The following is a 15,904-nucleotide window of genomic DNA, read 5'->3' on the forward strand; positions in this document are numbered from 1 at the left end:
TAAAAGGATAAGATGCTTAATAGTGTTGTTTCATTCATGAACACTTTATTCCAGTTTACTCCTTTTAAATGCATTTGCTTGCTCTGTGTGTATATTTTAACAGCTAAAAGCCATGAATTACCAGCTATTTAAAAAGGTAACTGCATTGGAAAATGAAAATTTATAGAATTCTATCATGATCAAAATAAAATAAAAAATCAAACGAAGGATAAGAATTTGTTTAGAAATCTTTTATCATTAGGGTATTACAGCTTTTTCAGAACAAGTATAATTTACAGAAATTATACAAGGCAACTTTTTGTCAAGTATCAATATTTAGCGATGTGTTTTGTTTAGCTGAAATGTTATTTCAGTTGTAAGTACCATCTCCAGTTACAAAAATAATCAGAAAACTTTTCAGATTTAACCTGCTTTTACAAATGTCCTGAGAAATCTTAAGATAAACAATATTTTAAGTAGAAAAACATTAATTTTTAAATAGTATCTTTGTTATACTACTTCTGTGGTTTATGTACATACTGTCCTCTTTGATAGAAAACCTGACTAGAAGTTTGTCACAGTAAGCACTGTAAAATAAGGGTAAGAGCTAATCACCTTTTAACAAAAATACTGTATGCAAAAATTGTAAATATCAAAGATACTATTATTTAGTGATTGATAATCAATTGCTACAAAACATGAAACAGAATACATTTAATGGATTGTTTTCAAGTTTGCAGCTGCCCTCTGCCATACAAAATAAGGATTTCTCATAAATAAAAGCTGCAGTGCCATTCACTTAGTATTGGTTTAGGTCAATCCTCCCTCCACTTCCCATTACTCTTTTTTCTTCCCCACTGCCCCACCTCCTGCAGTGGTGCCATATTATTAAAAACATTAAGTACCCGAGGTTTATGCTGCAGATCAAGACATCATTTGAGTAATTTCAAATGATGTACAGCTTTTCATGTAAAAAAGATGTTTTGTGGTCACAATTACTTCAGAAAGTAATTATATTCAAATAACCTGACATATGCCTTAGCAATTACAAAACCATGATTTCAACACATGGCAATTTTTAAGTTAGGCAAATATGAAATGCCAAAAGATGTGAACAGCTGTTCTGTTTAACTTTAGAGTTCTGCAAAACTCAGGTAATGACTTTATTTTTTCCGTTAACATAACCAGCCCACAGTACAGCACACTGAATCATAAAGTACAAATCCAAGGAAAGTAGTAACTTTACTTAAGTTACACAACTTTGGCAAATCAATACAGTACTCTTTAATACAATAAATCATATTTTTGTTGGAGTCATATTACTTTAGTGATAATTTTCACTCTAAAAATATCATGAACGTACAAAATCAAAACACTGTGGTTTTTATGGTGGTTTATAGCAGAGCAAGTTATTTTATACAAATTAATTTAAACCATATAATTTCTTGTTTTAAAGTGAGTTCTCTCATGCAAGCTGTTCAACTTTACAGCAGCAGGGCAGTGTATATAAGAGGTGGCTCTGCTTTGTTCTAGGGTTGGTCCAAAGCCAGGTAGAGTTCCAATGCATGAAAAGCTTTAAAATTCTACCTTAAAGAGATTCAACGTCAATATCGATTTTCAAGTACTTCTTTAAAAATTAAATTTTCACAAAAATATTGGAACCCTCAAAATTAGTCATTTCAAACAACAGTAATTTCAGATCCCTTTTATTTAGAAGCCCTGCATTTCTTTATTTGGATCAAAAGTCACACAGCCTTACTTCAGCTTATTAAAAAAAATTCTATCTAAAATATAGTAGTATTTTTAAAATAATAAATATATTGCCAGCTTGGAGAGACCCGGGGGACTGGATGTTGTCTGCCAACTTTCATCATTATTTCTCTACAAATGCCGCTGCCGCCATAGGTGTCCTTATACTTCCTCTTGCTGAAGCTGTCAATTCTTCAATCTCTGCATTTAATTTATGTATTACCCATTCCATTGCTTCTCGGCCCTTAAAAAAAATCCAATACACTTATTGTTACAGAGAAAGCAAAAGCATGTATCAACTAAACGACACACCAGGAAGTAACAAGGAGCATTATTATTATAACTAAACCTCACAAGGACAGACCATTTTTTGTCCTTGCTTTTTCTTTCTTAATGTTATTTACCGGTATCAAATGCCTTGAGCAACTGCCTTGATCCATAAACTGATTTTCATTTTGTATGCAAAAGGTGTTCTCAAAAGAATCCACAGTTAAATAACAAGATATCTTATTTATTTCATGATTAGAGTGGTCCCCTTTTTGGGAGAATGTCAATCCCCTTTTTCTTTCTTTTCTACATTTTAAACCAAAATCCTATACAAAGGCCCTGTGAGATCTGGTCCATGACTCACTCCTGGCCTCTTTTTGCCTAGCACTCTATGCAGTTCCTTGAGGAATGAGAAGAGAAGCATTTGACGCTTCCTGTCTCAGGGCCTTTGCACATGCAGCTCCTCCACACAGAATGCTCTTCTTGGCATGCCCCTCACAACCAACCTACTCCCCCTTCAGCACTTGGCAGAAACATCGGTTACTAAACACTCTCCTACCTTTCTGTACTTTTCCTTTCTAATGATGTGTTGTATAATTAATGTCACCTTCCTCTTAGTTCCATGAGGACAGGGACCATATTTGTTTTGCTTCCTGCTGCATCCCCTATCTAGCCTAGCACTCTGCCTGGCACAGAGAAGGCATCTGTGAGTATCTCTGACTGCTGATTGACTATACTTAATAAGTGTCATTAAACAGTGCATTAGGCATTTCTTTCTCTAAATTTCTTTTGTTTTAAATCATGCACTCTCAATGGGGTAAAAATTGGTTCTTGAGGGAGATGGGGAAAAATTCACTCTTTTATGTAAAAAGCACATATATATGTATTAACTTCATGGGGGTGGTAATTAGGAGAAAAATGTCTAAAAAGGATTGGCGGGGAGACGATAATGAAAAAAGGTTGAGACACAGTGCTTTAAACAATGATGCAGCTACACATCATAGAGCACTTCCTCCATGTTGGGCCACCGCACCATACGCTTTCTGTGTGTTATCTCATTTACTTCATGCTAACCCTGTAGGATGGGCAATTTCCACTTCACAGACGGGAAAATGAGGATCAGAAAGATGAACTTAATTGCCCAAAGTTGAAAGGCAGGTAAGAGTTAGAGCTTGGATGTGAACCCAGGCGTGCTAACTCCAGAGCCTGTGCAAGTAACTGCTAATGCTCTATGACTTCTTACTGCAGAGTGGCTGAGAGCCAGCTTATAAGGACAAACACACACTCAGCACTAAGCTCTTCCAGGAAATGAACCCAGGGAATAAGAAACAATTAAGAAGAAGCCTTACTTTATTAGCATTTGAAGATATTGTACTTGCCATCAGTCCTTCAAGGTAACTGCTGAGGCTGACTCCTTTCACAGTGATTATTGCTTCTTGAGTCAAAATAGTTCTGGAACAAAACACATTCACACTGCTTCAGATGAGCCAACTTTCATTTTTGAAAAAAAGATTTAATAAAAAAAAGTAAGACACTGTAGAATAAGTTTGTTAAAACACTTTTTACTCACTTTTCTGGGTCCTGAGGGTGTGGTTTGTATATAAGTCTCTCATCTACTGAAACCATATTTGTAAATGAAATCTATGAAGTGGAAAAAATAAAAGCCAAATCATTCTGGAAACAAACACTAAAAACATTTCAAAAATTAACATATAAGCCAAAACCTTACTATCTAAATGTACAAAACAACAATAAAACCAACAACAAACAAACCACTTTGATACTACTGTATAAATGTAACTTTAGGGCCGGCCTGGTGGCGCACTGGATAGTGCGCCGCTTGGGAAGCGCGGTGGCGCTCCCATCCGAGGGTTCGGATCCCACATACAGACCGGCTCCCGCTCACTGGCTGAGCGAGGCGCGGGAGCAACACCGAGGCTTGCAATCCCATTGCCGGTCCCCGGTCCGGTACGGGGGCAACACTGAGGGTTGCGATCCGTTGCCGGACACGGAAAAAAGACAAAAAAAAAAATAAATAAATAAATGTAACTTTAATCCCAATATTCACTGACTACTTTTTTTTTTTTTTTTTTAAAGATGACCGGTAAGGGGATCTTAACCCTTGACTTGGTGTTGTCAGCACCACGCTCTCCCAAGTGAGCTAACTGGCCATCCCTATATAGGGATCTGAACCTGTGTCCTTGGTGTTATCAGCACCACACTCTCCCAAGTGAGCTAACTGGCCATCCCTATATAGGGATCTGAACCTGTGTCCTTGGTGTTATCAGCACCACACTCTCCCAAGTGAGCCACAGGCCGGCCCACACTGACTTATTTTTATTAAAACTAACCTTGAGAAAATTATAATAAAAATATGCACATGATTCCTATTCATTTCATTGAGTGCTATCCTCTAGAAATTGGCAGGATCATTAGAGTAGTGAGGCTAGGGAAGCTATAAATAAGGCAAAGACAAAACAGCATGTAAATATCAATTTTCTAAACCACATTTAAGAACATACATTCATCTATATATCAACTAAAAGAGAAACAAAATATCAAGCCAAACAGTTCAAAATTAAAGAAAAAGGGAGCCAAAACTTACATTAGTAGATTTAAGTTCCATTGTTTTTTCTACAGGATCAACTACAGAATGTTCTTGCACATATGTTTTGGTTCTTGCTGCACCAATAAGCTAAGTAAAACATTCAGAATTAGTAATCAGAAGAGCAAGGATTTCTTATCAAGTTTATCAATATTTTATTTGAAGGTAAAAATGTGTTGTAATATCTTGAACCAAAAATCTGTTTCATAAAAAACAGGAGGAACCAAAGGTCAGAAAGGAGGCCTAGTTGAGGTAGAGAATTCACACATCATGGATGAGAAGAGACTGCCAGACATAACCACCTTTCCCAGAGGCAATTAGGAACCAGCCCACTGAGAAAGTATGCAACCTAAGGCACAATGTTGAAATTGCCAAGGTTTAACAATGAAGCGCTGAAGCTGAGATATGGAAATCAGAAGATTTGGAAAAACATAGCATCTCGCAAAAGGAGAGTTCAAGAGTATGTCACTATCTTCCTAGAGTAGTCCAGGAAAGAGGGTGCTGCAGCTTCATTCTCCACATAGAAAAACAGCCATCGTAAGATGGAGGTGCATACCTCGGCACTCAGCGTCACTCCCTGTGCTATGATCCAAAGCTGATCCCCTGATCCTGCTCATTATGTCCCCACTGTCTAATGCTATGGTTTGTATAAAGGAGGCAATCAGCACACTCCTTTAGAAAATGTATACTTTAGTTTTTTTTTTTTGTCTTTTGTCTTTTTCCATGTCCGGCAACGGATCGCAACCCTCAGTGTTGCCCCCGCACCGGACCGGGGACCGGCAACGGGATCGCAACCCTCAGCGCCGCTCCCGCGCCTCGCTCAGCCAGTGAGCGGGAACCGGTCTGTATGTGGGATCCGAACCCTCGGGCGGGAGCGCTGCCGCGCTTCCCAAGTGGCGCACTATCCAGTGCGCCACCGGGCCAGCCCCGTATACTTTAGTTTTCTGAGTGGACCTACCTTCCATAAAGAGACCCTCTGCAGAAGCCTGGATCACTTACCACATCAGAGTTTTCTCACATTATGATAAAATGGCATTCTGGTTTCTGGCTGGTTAAATGAGCTCACTAAAGCCTGCTCATTTGTAACTGAACAGACTTGTTTCTAAACATACAGGAAGAAGTACTAGACCTTGGGACAAACGTGACAAGAACAAGTTCGAGTACATACTCCTTACTTAATGTCACAACCCACCACTGACCACAGCAACTGTCACCTAATAATCATGACCAGACCACGCCTTCTAACTCTTACTATTGGTCTCAAGTTGCTGGCAAAAGCAGAAAACCAGAATGTAACTCCTTTTAGATTACAGAGCATTAGCTAGCTTCCTTCAGAAGGTTTTATCGAGTGCCTTCATGAAGACTGTAATAATATTTCCAATTCATTATACACTCATAACTCAAGTTTATTATAATACAATTTGAACTGATGCAAAAATGACATTCAGAATCAGCTCCCACAACCTATTTGAAATTATTATGTGGTTTAGAAAACTTCTCTACAGCAGTCACATTTCTCTGAGAATAAAGACACACTTACAGACTTCACAATGGAAGGCAGTCCCCACTCTGTGCTGAGAAGTCTATGGCTGTGCAACTTTCCAGAGGGATCTATATGTCTGTCCAACACATCAACTCCAACCACACTTGGGTTCATAGGATTTGGGTATTTCTGCATTGCAGCTGTTGTAACAGTTTCCCATGGGTGGCTGCATATGAAAAAAAATATGCATATGAATTAAACAATCTTTTATAACCTATCAAGTCATTCTTTACAATGTAAGTTTCATTAGTTTACCTACAGAAAAATTACTTTCTGAATCACTGACTGACTGATGATTTTGGAAGATCGATCTACATTTTTAATGCGTATATACTTAGGTATTTTTCCAGAACACAGGCTTTATAATACAATTGATGTATATAAAGATCAAAACAGCCTATAGAGCATCCCAGTATAGTTTCTTAAATAATCTTTCCAACTTACCATTATTCACTTTCACATTAATTTTGTTTCTAGGAGAAACCAATGATTCTTAAAAATCTATTTAAAAATTATGTTCTACTAAAACAAGTAGCAAAAACTGTCATTACAACATTCGAATAGCCCAGGTTATCTGAGGAGAAAGCATGGATCAGGGCTACTTCTTTTTTTTTTTGACCGATAAGGGGATCGCAACCCTCCACATAGTGTGGTCTGCACCACGCTCAGCCAGTGAGCGCACCAGCCATCCCTATATAGAATACATGGGGCCGGCCAGGGCTTCTTCTCCCAGGACATGTACGGCATTTATTTGAATATGACTGTCTTCTAGGAGGAATGTCCCAGAGCTTTCATCAAATCTTAAAGAGGTCGGTGACCAAAAAAAGAAAGAGATTAAGATCACAGATAAAATGCAAGACAGGAAGGCCAACAGCAGAATTTCACAGAACATTTACACTGAAAGGAAAAAAGAAAGGGACAAATGGAAGAAAAAGACAGGAAGAGTAAAGATGGGAGTAGGGGACAAGCCAGAGATAAGAGTGTTCTAAGGAGACTCAGTGCCAAGAACTTGTGAAACATTCAAACCCGGAACAGGACTGAAATTAAGCATCCCAGGTGCTGAAAACAGTCTAGTGAAGAATATGACCAGGTTAAAGAATATCAGAAATACTACACATTTAGGGACTTACTTTCCCCTAGAAAAACTGTAAATGTTAGGGAGAAGGAAAACTTCCTTCTGATTCTAATATTCTATACTTTCCAGGATTCAGCAGATCACCAGAGCGTAATAACTTCGTATAGCATACATTATACGAAGTTATACGACAGCTTATTAAAAAAAATTCTATCTAAAATATAGTAGTATTTTTAAAATAATAAATATATTGCCAGCTTGGAGAGACCCGGGGGACTGGATGTTGTCTGCCAACTTTCATCATTATTTCTCTACAAATGCCGCTGCCGCCATAGGTGTCCTTATACTTCCTCTTGCTGAAGCTGTCAATTCTTCAATCTCTGCATTTAATTTATGTATTATGATCCGAACCCGTGGCCTTGGTGTTATCAGCACCACACTCTCCCAAGTGAGCCACGGCCCCTAAAATGTTGACAACTTTTAAAATTGCCCTCAGAGGGCCGGCCCGGTGGCGCACTGGATAGTGCGCCGCTTGAGAAGCGCGGAGGCGCTCCCGCCCGAGGGTTCGGATCCCACATACAGACTGGTTCCCGCTCACTGGCTGAGGGAGGAGCGGGAGCAACACCGAGGGTTGCAATCCCGTTGCCGGTCCCCGGTCTGGTACGGGGGCAACACTGAGGGTTGCGATCCGTTGCCGGACACGGAAAAAGACAAAAGACAAAAAAAAAAAATTGCCCTCAGAATGCAGAGTAAGGTGAACTCCTTTACATTGTGGGTGGGACTATAAATTAGTACAGCCATTATGGAAAACAGCATGAAAGTTTCTCAAACAACTACAACTAGAACGACCATATGAAACAGCAATCCCACTACTGGGTATATATGCAAAGGAATGGAAACCACCAGGTTGAAGGGATACCTGCACTCCCATGTTATCAGGGCTCTATTTACAATAGTTGGAATATAGAACCAACCTTAATGTCCATCCACAGATAACTGGATAAAGAAAATATGGCACATATATACACTGGAATATTACTCAGCCATAAAAAAGAATAAAATTCTGCCATTCACAGCAACACAGATGAGTTTGGAGAAAATTATGTTAAGTAAAATAAGCCAGGCACAGAAACAGAAATGCCACATGCCCTCACTGATGAGTGTGGAAGCTAAAAAAGAAAGAAACAAAAAAAGAAAGATCAATCATAGTAGCAGTTGAAATTTCAGAAGGAGAAAACAGAACTGTGGTTACTAGAGGTGAGAAAGGGGGAAGGGGTGACGGGGTTAGGGAGTAATTGGTCAATGGACACAGAAAATGACTACTTTGTAATGATGAATATACTAATTATCCTGATTTGATCACCAAATATTGTGCATAAATACTGACAGTCTGCTCTGTACCCTACACATATGTATAATCAATTATATTTCAATAAAATAAAAGATAATAAAAGATAACAGATCTTTCCATAGGGAAAAAAATTTTTAAAAAAAAATCCTCCTCAGAAACACTTTTAAAAATGCAAATGGCTAAACTAAAATACACTGCAAAGATATCATAACTAAAACAATATGGCAACAACAGCAAGACCATTGAAATAGTGCAGATAGTTTAGAAATAGATTCAAATATGAATCACAACAGTGTTTAGGACAAGGGTGGCACTTTAAATCAGTGAGAGGAAGACGAATTAGTCAATAAACAGTGCTGGCATAACAAATAAGCCATTTAGGCAAAAAAGGATATAGCTGCTTATACTCCTGGTTATTTTGTGTGGAATCATGGAACCGGAAGAGAATTTAATTCCCACCTTCCAACTGGTAGAACTATTTTCCAACCAACTGAGCTAACTGGCCAGCCCAAGGTCTCCTTTTGTTACTAAATACCAGAGTCCTTCAAAAAGTTCATGGAAAAATACAACCAAAAGATAATACAAATCTTTCCATGAACTTTTTGATGTGCCCTCGTATTTCACACGAACCAAAAATATGGTACTGGACGTGGCCCCAAAGACATCTTGCACTGGGAGGCCCTGGATGTTACCCTCATCCTCCATCTCTCCGATGAAAACGAGTAACCCAAGGTCACAAGCTTGCTAGATCCAGAGCTAAGGCGCAAGGCTCTGTTCCTTAGGTCCCAGTAGCCCGAGTTCACCCGAAACTTGCATTCTGAGGTAAGAAACTCCACCCAAACAGGGGCCAAGCAACTACACTTGAGAAAACCCACGCCTCCCTCCCGGGATCCTCGGGTCCACGTCCCAGCAGAGTTTTGCAAGGTCGGATGTGGCAACCCCCTTGAGTGCTGTCAAGGACCTCGTGCTCCGCGACGCCCCCACGACCCCAGGAGGCCGCGGGCACCCGAGGCCGCCTCCCGGGGGGGCAGGCCGGAAGTGGCCCCGGCTCTGGCCACCCTCCCGGCAGGTCGGGCGCCCCGAAGTCGTGACCTTGAGCCCGCCTCCGGCAGCCCGTGGGGCTCAGGTTCGGCTCTCCTCACCAGGCCCGACGCCTGGAAGCTTCCAGAGGGCCACCTCGGCCCCGCCATCGCTCCGGGCCCGACCTACCCGCCCGCCCCGCAGTTGCCCTCGCGCCTCAAACTTACTCAAAGACGTGCTCCGAAGTCCAGATCTTCATGGTGCTGGCAGCCCGCGAGATGTCCGGGCGGCGCTAAGGGACAATGAGGTGAAGAGGCCAACCCTACCCCCACCCCCAGCACCCCGGCCGGCCGCGCCGCGCGCAGGCGCCGTCGGATCCGACGCGAGGGACGTCCCGACGCGCTGCCCCACGCCCTATCCCGGCCCAGATTTTGCCCCAGTCTTGCGCGCGGCGCAAAGAAGCCCCGCCCCTTAGCGCCAGACGCAGCGCGCCGGCGCAGTGCTGGGGTCGACGCTCGGGGCTGCCGGGGCGGCGCCGTGCTGCGCAGGCGCGGCGAGCGTCGCCGGCTGCGCTGGGCGGGGTAGAGTGCTGGCGGGCTCCGGAGGTGCTGGCAGCCCGCGAGATGTCCGGGCGGCGCTAAGGGACAATGAGGTGAAGAGGCCAACCCTACCCCCACCCCCAGCACCCCGGCCGGCCGCGCCGCGCGCAGGCGCCGTCGGATCCGACGCGAGGGACGTCCCGACGCGCTGCCCCACGCCCTATCCCGGCCCAGATTTTGCCCCAGTCTTGCGCGCGGCGCAAAGAAGCCCCGCCCCTTAGCGCCAGACGCAGCGCGCCGGCGCAGTGCTGGGGTCGACGCTCGGGGCTGCCGGGGCGGCGCCGTGCTGCGCAGGCGCGGCGAGCGTCGCCGGCTGCGCTGGGCGGGGTAGAGTGCTGTCGGGCTCCGGAGGTGGCCGCCGGTGGCATGTTTCCCGGCCTGCCCTTCCGCGTTCTCGCCTGGCACAGCGAGGCCTGTGCACGGATCCGGTCGGTCCAGTAACGCGGATAATCCTCGTGGTGTTCACTTGAGCACACTTTCCAGGCGCTCTATTGGAAAGTCCCTCCCACCTCCTGCCTCGACCCGGGCCGTGGCGGGTCCACAGTGAACCAGCCAACCTGTCACTCGGCTGGTGCTCGCTCCCTGGTCCTCCCAGGGGTTAGGACCCAGTGGGACAAGACGCACGGACTCGCAGAAGCTAGCACCGGCCGGCGTGGGGGGTGCAGTCGGAAGCACGGGTGCTGGAGGGGAGGGATGGACGAGCTTCGAGGCCCGTGTTCATGGGATGGGTCTTAGCTCGACTGTCACCCTCAGAGGCCTTTCCTCGTCACCCTTTCTCAGCAGATCCTCCCAGCCTTAGCTCCTCCATCACAACATCCTGTGGCGTTTTTCTTAGCACTTGTCACTCTCTGAAATCACCTTGTTTATTTAACTTCCCCTGGAGTTAAGTCCTTGAAGGCAAGGCCCTTGCCTGTCTTGCTCAGGGGCGATTCTCGGTGCCTCCTATGGAGTGAAGGCTCAATGATTATTTATTGAAAAATAAAATAATCGACGATTATTTCTGGAGTGAATTTATTAATGAAATGAGGGCGAGGTTCTGGCCTGCTGGACTGTGTTCAACGAGCCCCTTTACCTACATAATAATGACCTGTTGCATAAATGAATGAATGGCCAAGTGAGGAGGTGGGAGGGGATGGCATGTGGGTTTCATCCAGAGATGAGCCGTGTCCAGTGGACAAAGTGCCTGGCTTAGGGTTAGGCTTCCAACCCACACTCGCCATAACCTTGTACCTCCTAACAGAGTAAGTTGCCGTTTTAAATGAAGGTTATGGAGGAAATTTACATCTGGTTATTTAAGAGCTAGTTAGAAGTACCGCCTCCTTCTCGTTCTTAGCTTGTTTGATTGTTAAAAACAAATAAAAGCCAGGTTAATTTAGGAGAGAGGATAATTTTTTAAAATAGTCAAATCCTTTATGTAAAAAAACAAAAATTACATTAGACAGGAAGGAAATAATATGGTTGGATAGTTGCTAAGTGCAATTTGTGGTACCTAGAATTTTTTTTTTTTTAAACCTACAGTACTTTGAGTGATTTCTTGGGGAGGTAATGCTTTCAGGGCTGCTGAGAGTGCCTCAGCCTTGATTAAGATGCGAAGTTAACGTCGCTGGATGTTAAAAACATGGTTCAGGAACCATCAGCACAGAACAGCCTGTCCCTGCTGTTCTCGGAGCTCCGTGAATCTGTTCACCACCCAACATTCCTATCCTATTTATTTTAGAGAATATTATTCTGCTCCCTAGTTCAAGATTTCTGTTTTTTAAAGTCGTGAAATTAAATGACACATGTCCCCCCAGCCTCCCACACACCGTATCAGTCTATTGATTTTACTTACTACATCTGGAGCAATGTGAAGGTGGGCATGGAAGGATGGAGATCCGGGACTCAACCATCTTTTGGTGTGTCCAAGATGGAAATAATACCACCTCTTACTTGGATTTGGAGAGCACAAGCTTTACATATATTATCTCCTGGAGACTTACTTAAGAGACACAGAGGAAGCAAATTAATGGTTTTTAGATACCTAAGCACTGTGTTACTGACATTGCCTCTTACCAAAATGAAGTCATTAGTAGGTCATTAACTTGATTTGAAATTAACGAGGTGACTGGCTCTTATGGTTCTCACCCCAGGGATGACACACATCTCCACCCACACCCTTCCTGTTGGGATCTCCTGCCCAGCCCTGTGCCTGGGAGGAAGAACACAGATATGACTCCTACCTGCAAGGAACTTCACAACTGGCTGGAGAGCCAAAACAAGGCAAGAAATATCTAGAGATTGTTTAAAGGGAGAGTTGTGTGTTCAGAGCCAAGAGACCCAGGACTGTGAAGTGTAGCCTTTCAGTCATCGTGGAAGATGGTGGGCAGGGCATCCTCCTGGACCACAGAGGAGGATTTGGCTGAGGGGCTGGGAGCAGGAGTTGGCATGTGGGGAGAAGCCCCACACATCTGGTGTCAGAAGTGCATATGTGTTGCGAGAGTATAGGAGGAGAAAATAGAGTGTTTTTCTCAGAATCAGCTTCTTTACAAATATACTTTAAATGAAACTTTATATAATTACTGTCCATAGAAAACCAGTATTTCTTTTCCTGATACTTGCTCAATACATAACTCTTAAAATGAAACTGTAAGCCCTGTGGGCTCCTTAACATCTTTTCACATACTCCAGAAGTGGAGGTGTCCTGCTTTGGGGGGATTTCCAAACCACACAACTGCTCTTTGGACTCATCTGTTCTCAAACTCTAAACCACCCTTTCCTCTGAACCTCTCAGCAATGGCCTTTATCTTTGAATTCACTGTGAACTCCTTCAACTTCCCTTCCTTCTTCAAAATGGCTTGTATTGTGATTAATACTCCTTGTATTCCTTCTCGACTCAGGGAGTGCTGTGAAATCTTTTTGACTTTGCTCCCTTCATTTATTCATTGCACGAATAGCCACTGATTATCTATTCCAGGTCACCCCAGCCTCATGGAGCTTACACAGCCCCAGTGGTTCTCGACCAGGGGTGATTTCCTCTGGGGGATATTGGGCAGTCTGGAGACAAGGTTGGTTGTTGCTATGGGTCAAATGTGTCCTCCAAAGTTTATATATCAGAAACTTAATACGCATTGTAACAGCGTTAAGAGGGTGGGGAATCCTATTATGGTAATTGAAAGGTGGGGCCTTTTAGAGGTGATTGTGTGGACTGTATCCCTGTGAATGAATTGATCCATTGGTTGTTTAATGGGTGGTCATAGACATGGTTCTGATGGCTTTAAAAAGAGAACAATGAGGAGGTTAGTTTTCCCTTGCTTAGCCCATTCACCGTGAGACATCCTGCCTTGCTATAGAGAGTCACCACCCTCAAGAAGGCCCTCACCAGACCTGTTCCCTGTACTGTGAACTTCCTAGCCTCCAAATGTGTAAGAAATAAATTCTATTTCTTTATAAATTACCCAGTTTCAGGTATTTTGTTATAAATAACAAATGGATGAACACAGTTGTCTTTACTGGTGGTGGTGGTGCTACTGGCTTCTACTGGGTAGAGGGTCAGGATGCTGCTAAGTCCTGTATAATGTGCAGGACAGTGACGGTCCCCCCACAACAAAGCAGGATCTGGCCCCAAATGTCAATAGTGTCAGAAGGTAGAAACTCTGGTGCATAGCTGACAAGTTCTTATAATCTGGCCCAGTCTACCTGTCTGGCTTTAATTGTTCATCTTTGCATTCTCCAACTCAGCTGAACCTGATAGCTACATCATTCACTCACTGTCTCTCAACAGGCTCCACACTTCCACGCACTTGAACTTTGTGCCTGGTGTTCTCTTGGCCCAGAATGCACTTTCCTCTTTTTGCCCTGAAGAGTCTTATTCACATCTTGAGATTCTGTGCAGATGCTGTGCTCCCTGAGTGTCTCACGGATATGTGTCACCCCTGGCACAGCACAATGCCTTGTTTCTACCTTTGTGTTCCTGTAGGCATTTCTAGAGCCCTCATGGTGACACATCACCGTATAAGTGCTGTGTGTGTGTGTTCACAACTGCAATATGAGTACAAAGTAGTGACTTCTGTGTTAGATGGATGGGGGTCCTCCTTACCTAACTCTTCATTTTTGGAAACCTTCCTGCAGTATGGCTGCACAGGAAGCAAGAATCATGCTAATTTGAACATATTCACTACTGAACCAAATACCTATACATGTGGTGCCCGCTGAAAACACCACCACAGATCCTCATTGTCCAGCCTAAGTGTTAGCTGGTCAAATCTCCCACTGGCTGTCCGGGGCTAAAAATGTATCAAAAATGGCTGGAAAGTGGTGCAGAATTTTATCAAATTGATGAGAGTGATGTCCAAGAACTCTTCCATCATGCACTAAACCACTAGTAGTTGACTTTGTGTAGAATTAAGGCAGTTAACACTCAAGAAGAGAAAATCGACAAGGAATGGTTCCCAGAGAAAGAGCATGTCACATGGTAATGATCTGAATAGCTAAAAATTGAGAGAGACCCTGGGGAAAAGGAATCAAGTCCTTGACTATTTCTGCGAGGATATCCATCCCTTTGATTGGGCTGTAAAATGTAAACATTGTAGTGCTATTTTTTAGTTTGGTGAGGAAAAAAATTATGGTAAAAACCAACACTTGATTCATTTTGTGTAATACTAATTTACATAGAGTTACAGTTTTACTCTAAGTTATGTGTATATATATCTCACATAAATATATATCATCATACATGTATATATCACTACATATGTGCATACATACACACTTATATCATCATTTTATATTTTATTTTTCAGGATAAAGTCTCAGCTACACTTTTTGGTTTTCATTATTTACTGTGAAATGTTGGTGTTGGTTTTAAGTAAATCCACTTTCAGTAGGCTTATTGGGCACCAATTAGATACCAAAAATGAGGACTTTCTTAAACTTCAGGAATGAGGACTACACAGGATGGTCAATCGGGAGAAAGAAGCAACATGTACTTAGTGTGAGAAACAGCAAGGGCAGAGGCAGAAGAAGGGGAGGGGGACGTTTGAGACATTTTTAGGAAGCCCTGCTACTGGCAAAGCCCTTGGACACATTCTTACCTTTTCACTTTACAACCCAGGTGGCCCTTATGGAATGGAAAGCCAAAGAGAAGTGGCCAGCACTGCTCAAACCTGAGATTTCAATGTCTCTAAGGTTTCTCTTGCCTGGGGAATTTGACCATGAAGAGGGGCTCAGGGGCCTACCCGCCCTTGGGCTGTGGAACCCACCCACTCATCTCTGCAAGGGGGACCTCCCCATTTCAGAAGTCTTACCTCACTTCTAATTTAACAAGAATCTGGAGTCAAATTCAATTTCATTCCCATTAGTGATTGAAGATTCAACTGTATCTTGATAGAGCAATTTGGATCTAGAATTTCAGTGGCCAACAGTGTGAACACCAAGGGAGAAAATAATTAAAGCCACAATCCACTTCCTGAAAGTTGTTCAGTGGCCTACACTTTCAAAGAATCAAACCCCTGGGGCCCAACCCATTCAATAATGAGTGCCTGGGCCATATTCTGGGATTAATAAATACCTTGTCTTTCTCCAAAGCATCCCAGAACATGCCACATATATTTTCATTTGCCAGTGTGACATCTTGGAAAGAAAGGAAGTAGGGACCGTTACTGGGGTTTTACAGCTAGAAAATGGAGGCAAAGAGATGTTGTACCCTCTCCTGTCCAATTCCTTGCCTTAGTCTCTCATT

General features: G+C 43.1%; 1 protein-coding gene across 2 annotated transcripts; it reads right to left on the reverse strand.

The window, feature by feature from the left end:
* Window positions 1–215: 215 nt before the first annotated feature.
* SLMO2 (slowmo homolog 2 (Drosophila)) lies at window positions 216–9,946 on the reverse strand. Of its 2 annotated transcripts, none has more exons than XM_008593288.1 (6): window positions 9,817–9,946; window positions 6,141–6,309; window positions 4,601–4,690; window positions 3,566–3,636; window positions 3,345–3,447; window positions 216–1,972 (listed from the first exon to the last, which is right to left on the reverse strand). In XM_008593288.1, the coding sequence occupies exons 1-6, from the start codon at window positions 9,846–9,848 to the stop codon at window positions 1,853–1,855; spliced, it is 585 nt and encodes a 194-aa protein (XP_008591510.1). In that variant the 5' UTR covers window positions 9,849–9,946; the 3' UTR covers window positions 216–1,852. The 2 variants fall into 2 exon arrangements, with proteins under 2 accessions (XP_008591510.1, XP_008591503.1); XM_008593281.1 differs by having other exon boundaries at window positions 3,345–3,468.
* Window positions 9,947–15,904: the final 5,958 nt, after the last annotated feature.

The sequence above is a fragment of the Galeopterus variegatus genome, unplaced genomic scaffold, assembly GCF_000696425.1.
Source record: "Galeopterus variegatus unplaced genomic scaffold, G_variegatus-3.0.2 Scaffold157, whole genome shotgun sequence".
NCBI lineage: Eukaryota > Metazoa > Chordata > Mammalia > Dermoptera > Cynocephalidae > Galeopterus > Galeopterus variegatus.

Bases quoted from the DNA above. Each gene is read 5' to 3' on its own strand.
- SLMO2 (XM_008593281.1), bottom strand. From the start codon at position 9,848: ATGAAGATCTGGACTTCGGAGCACGTCTTTGA. The intron at 4,691-6,140 runs GTAAGTGTGTCT...TGTTTTACTTAG, and splicing joins TGCCTTCCATTGTGAAGTCT to CTTATTGGTGCAGCAAGAAC. The intron at 3,469-3,565 runs GTGAGTAAAAAG...CATCTGAAGCAG, and splicing joins CACCCTCAGGACCCAGAAAA to TGTGAATGTGTTTTGTTCCA.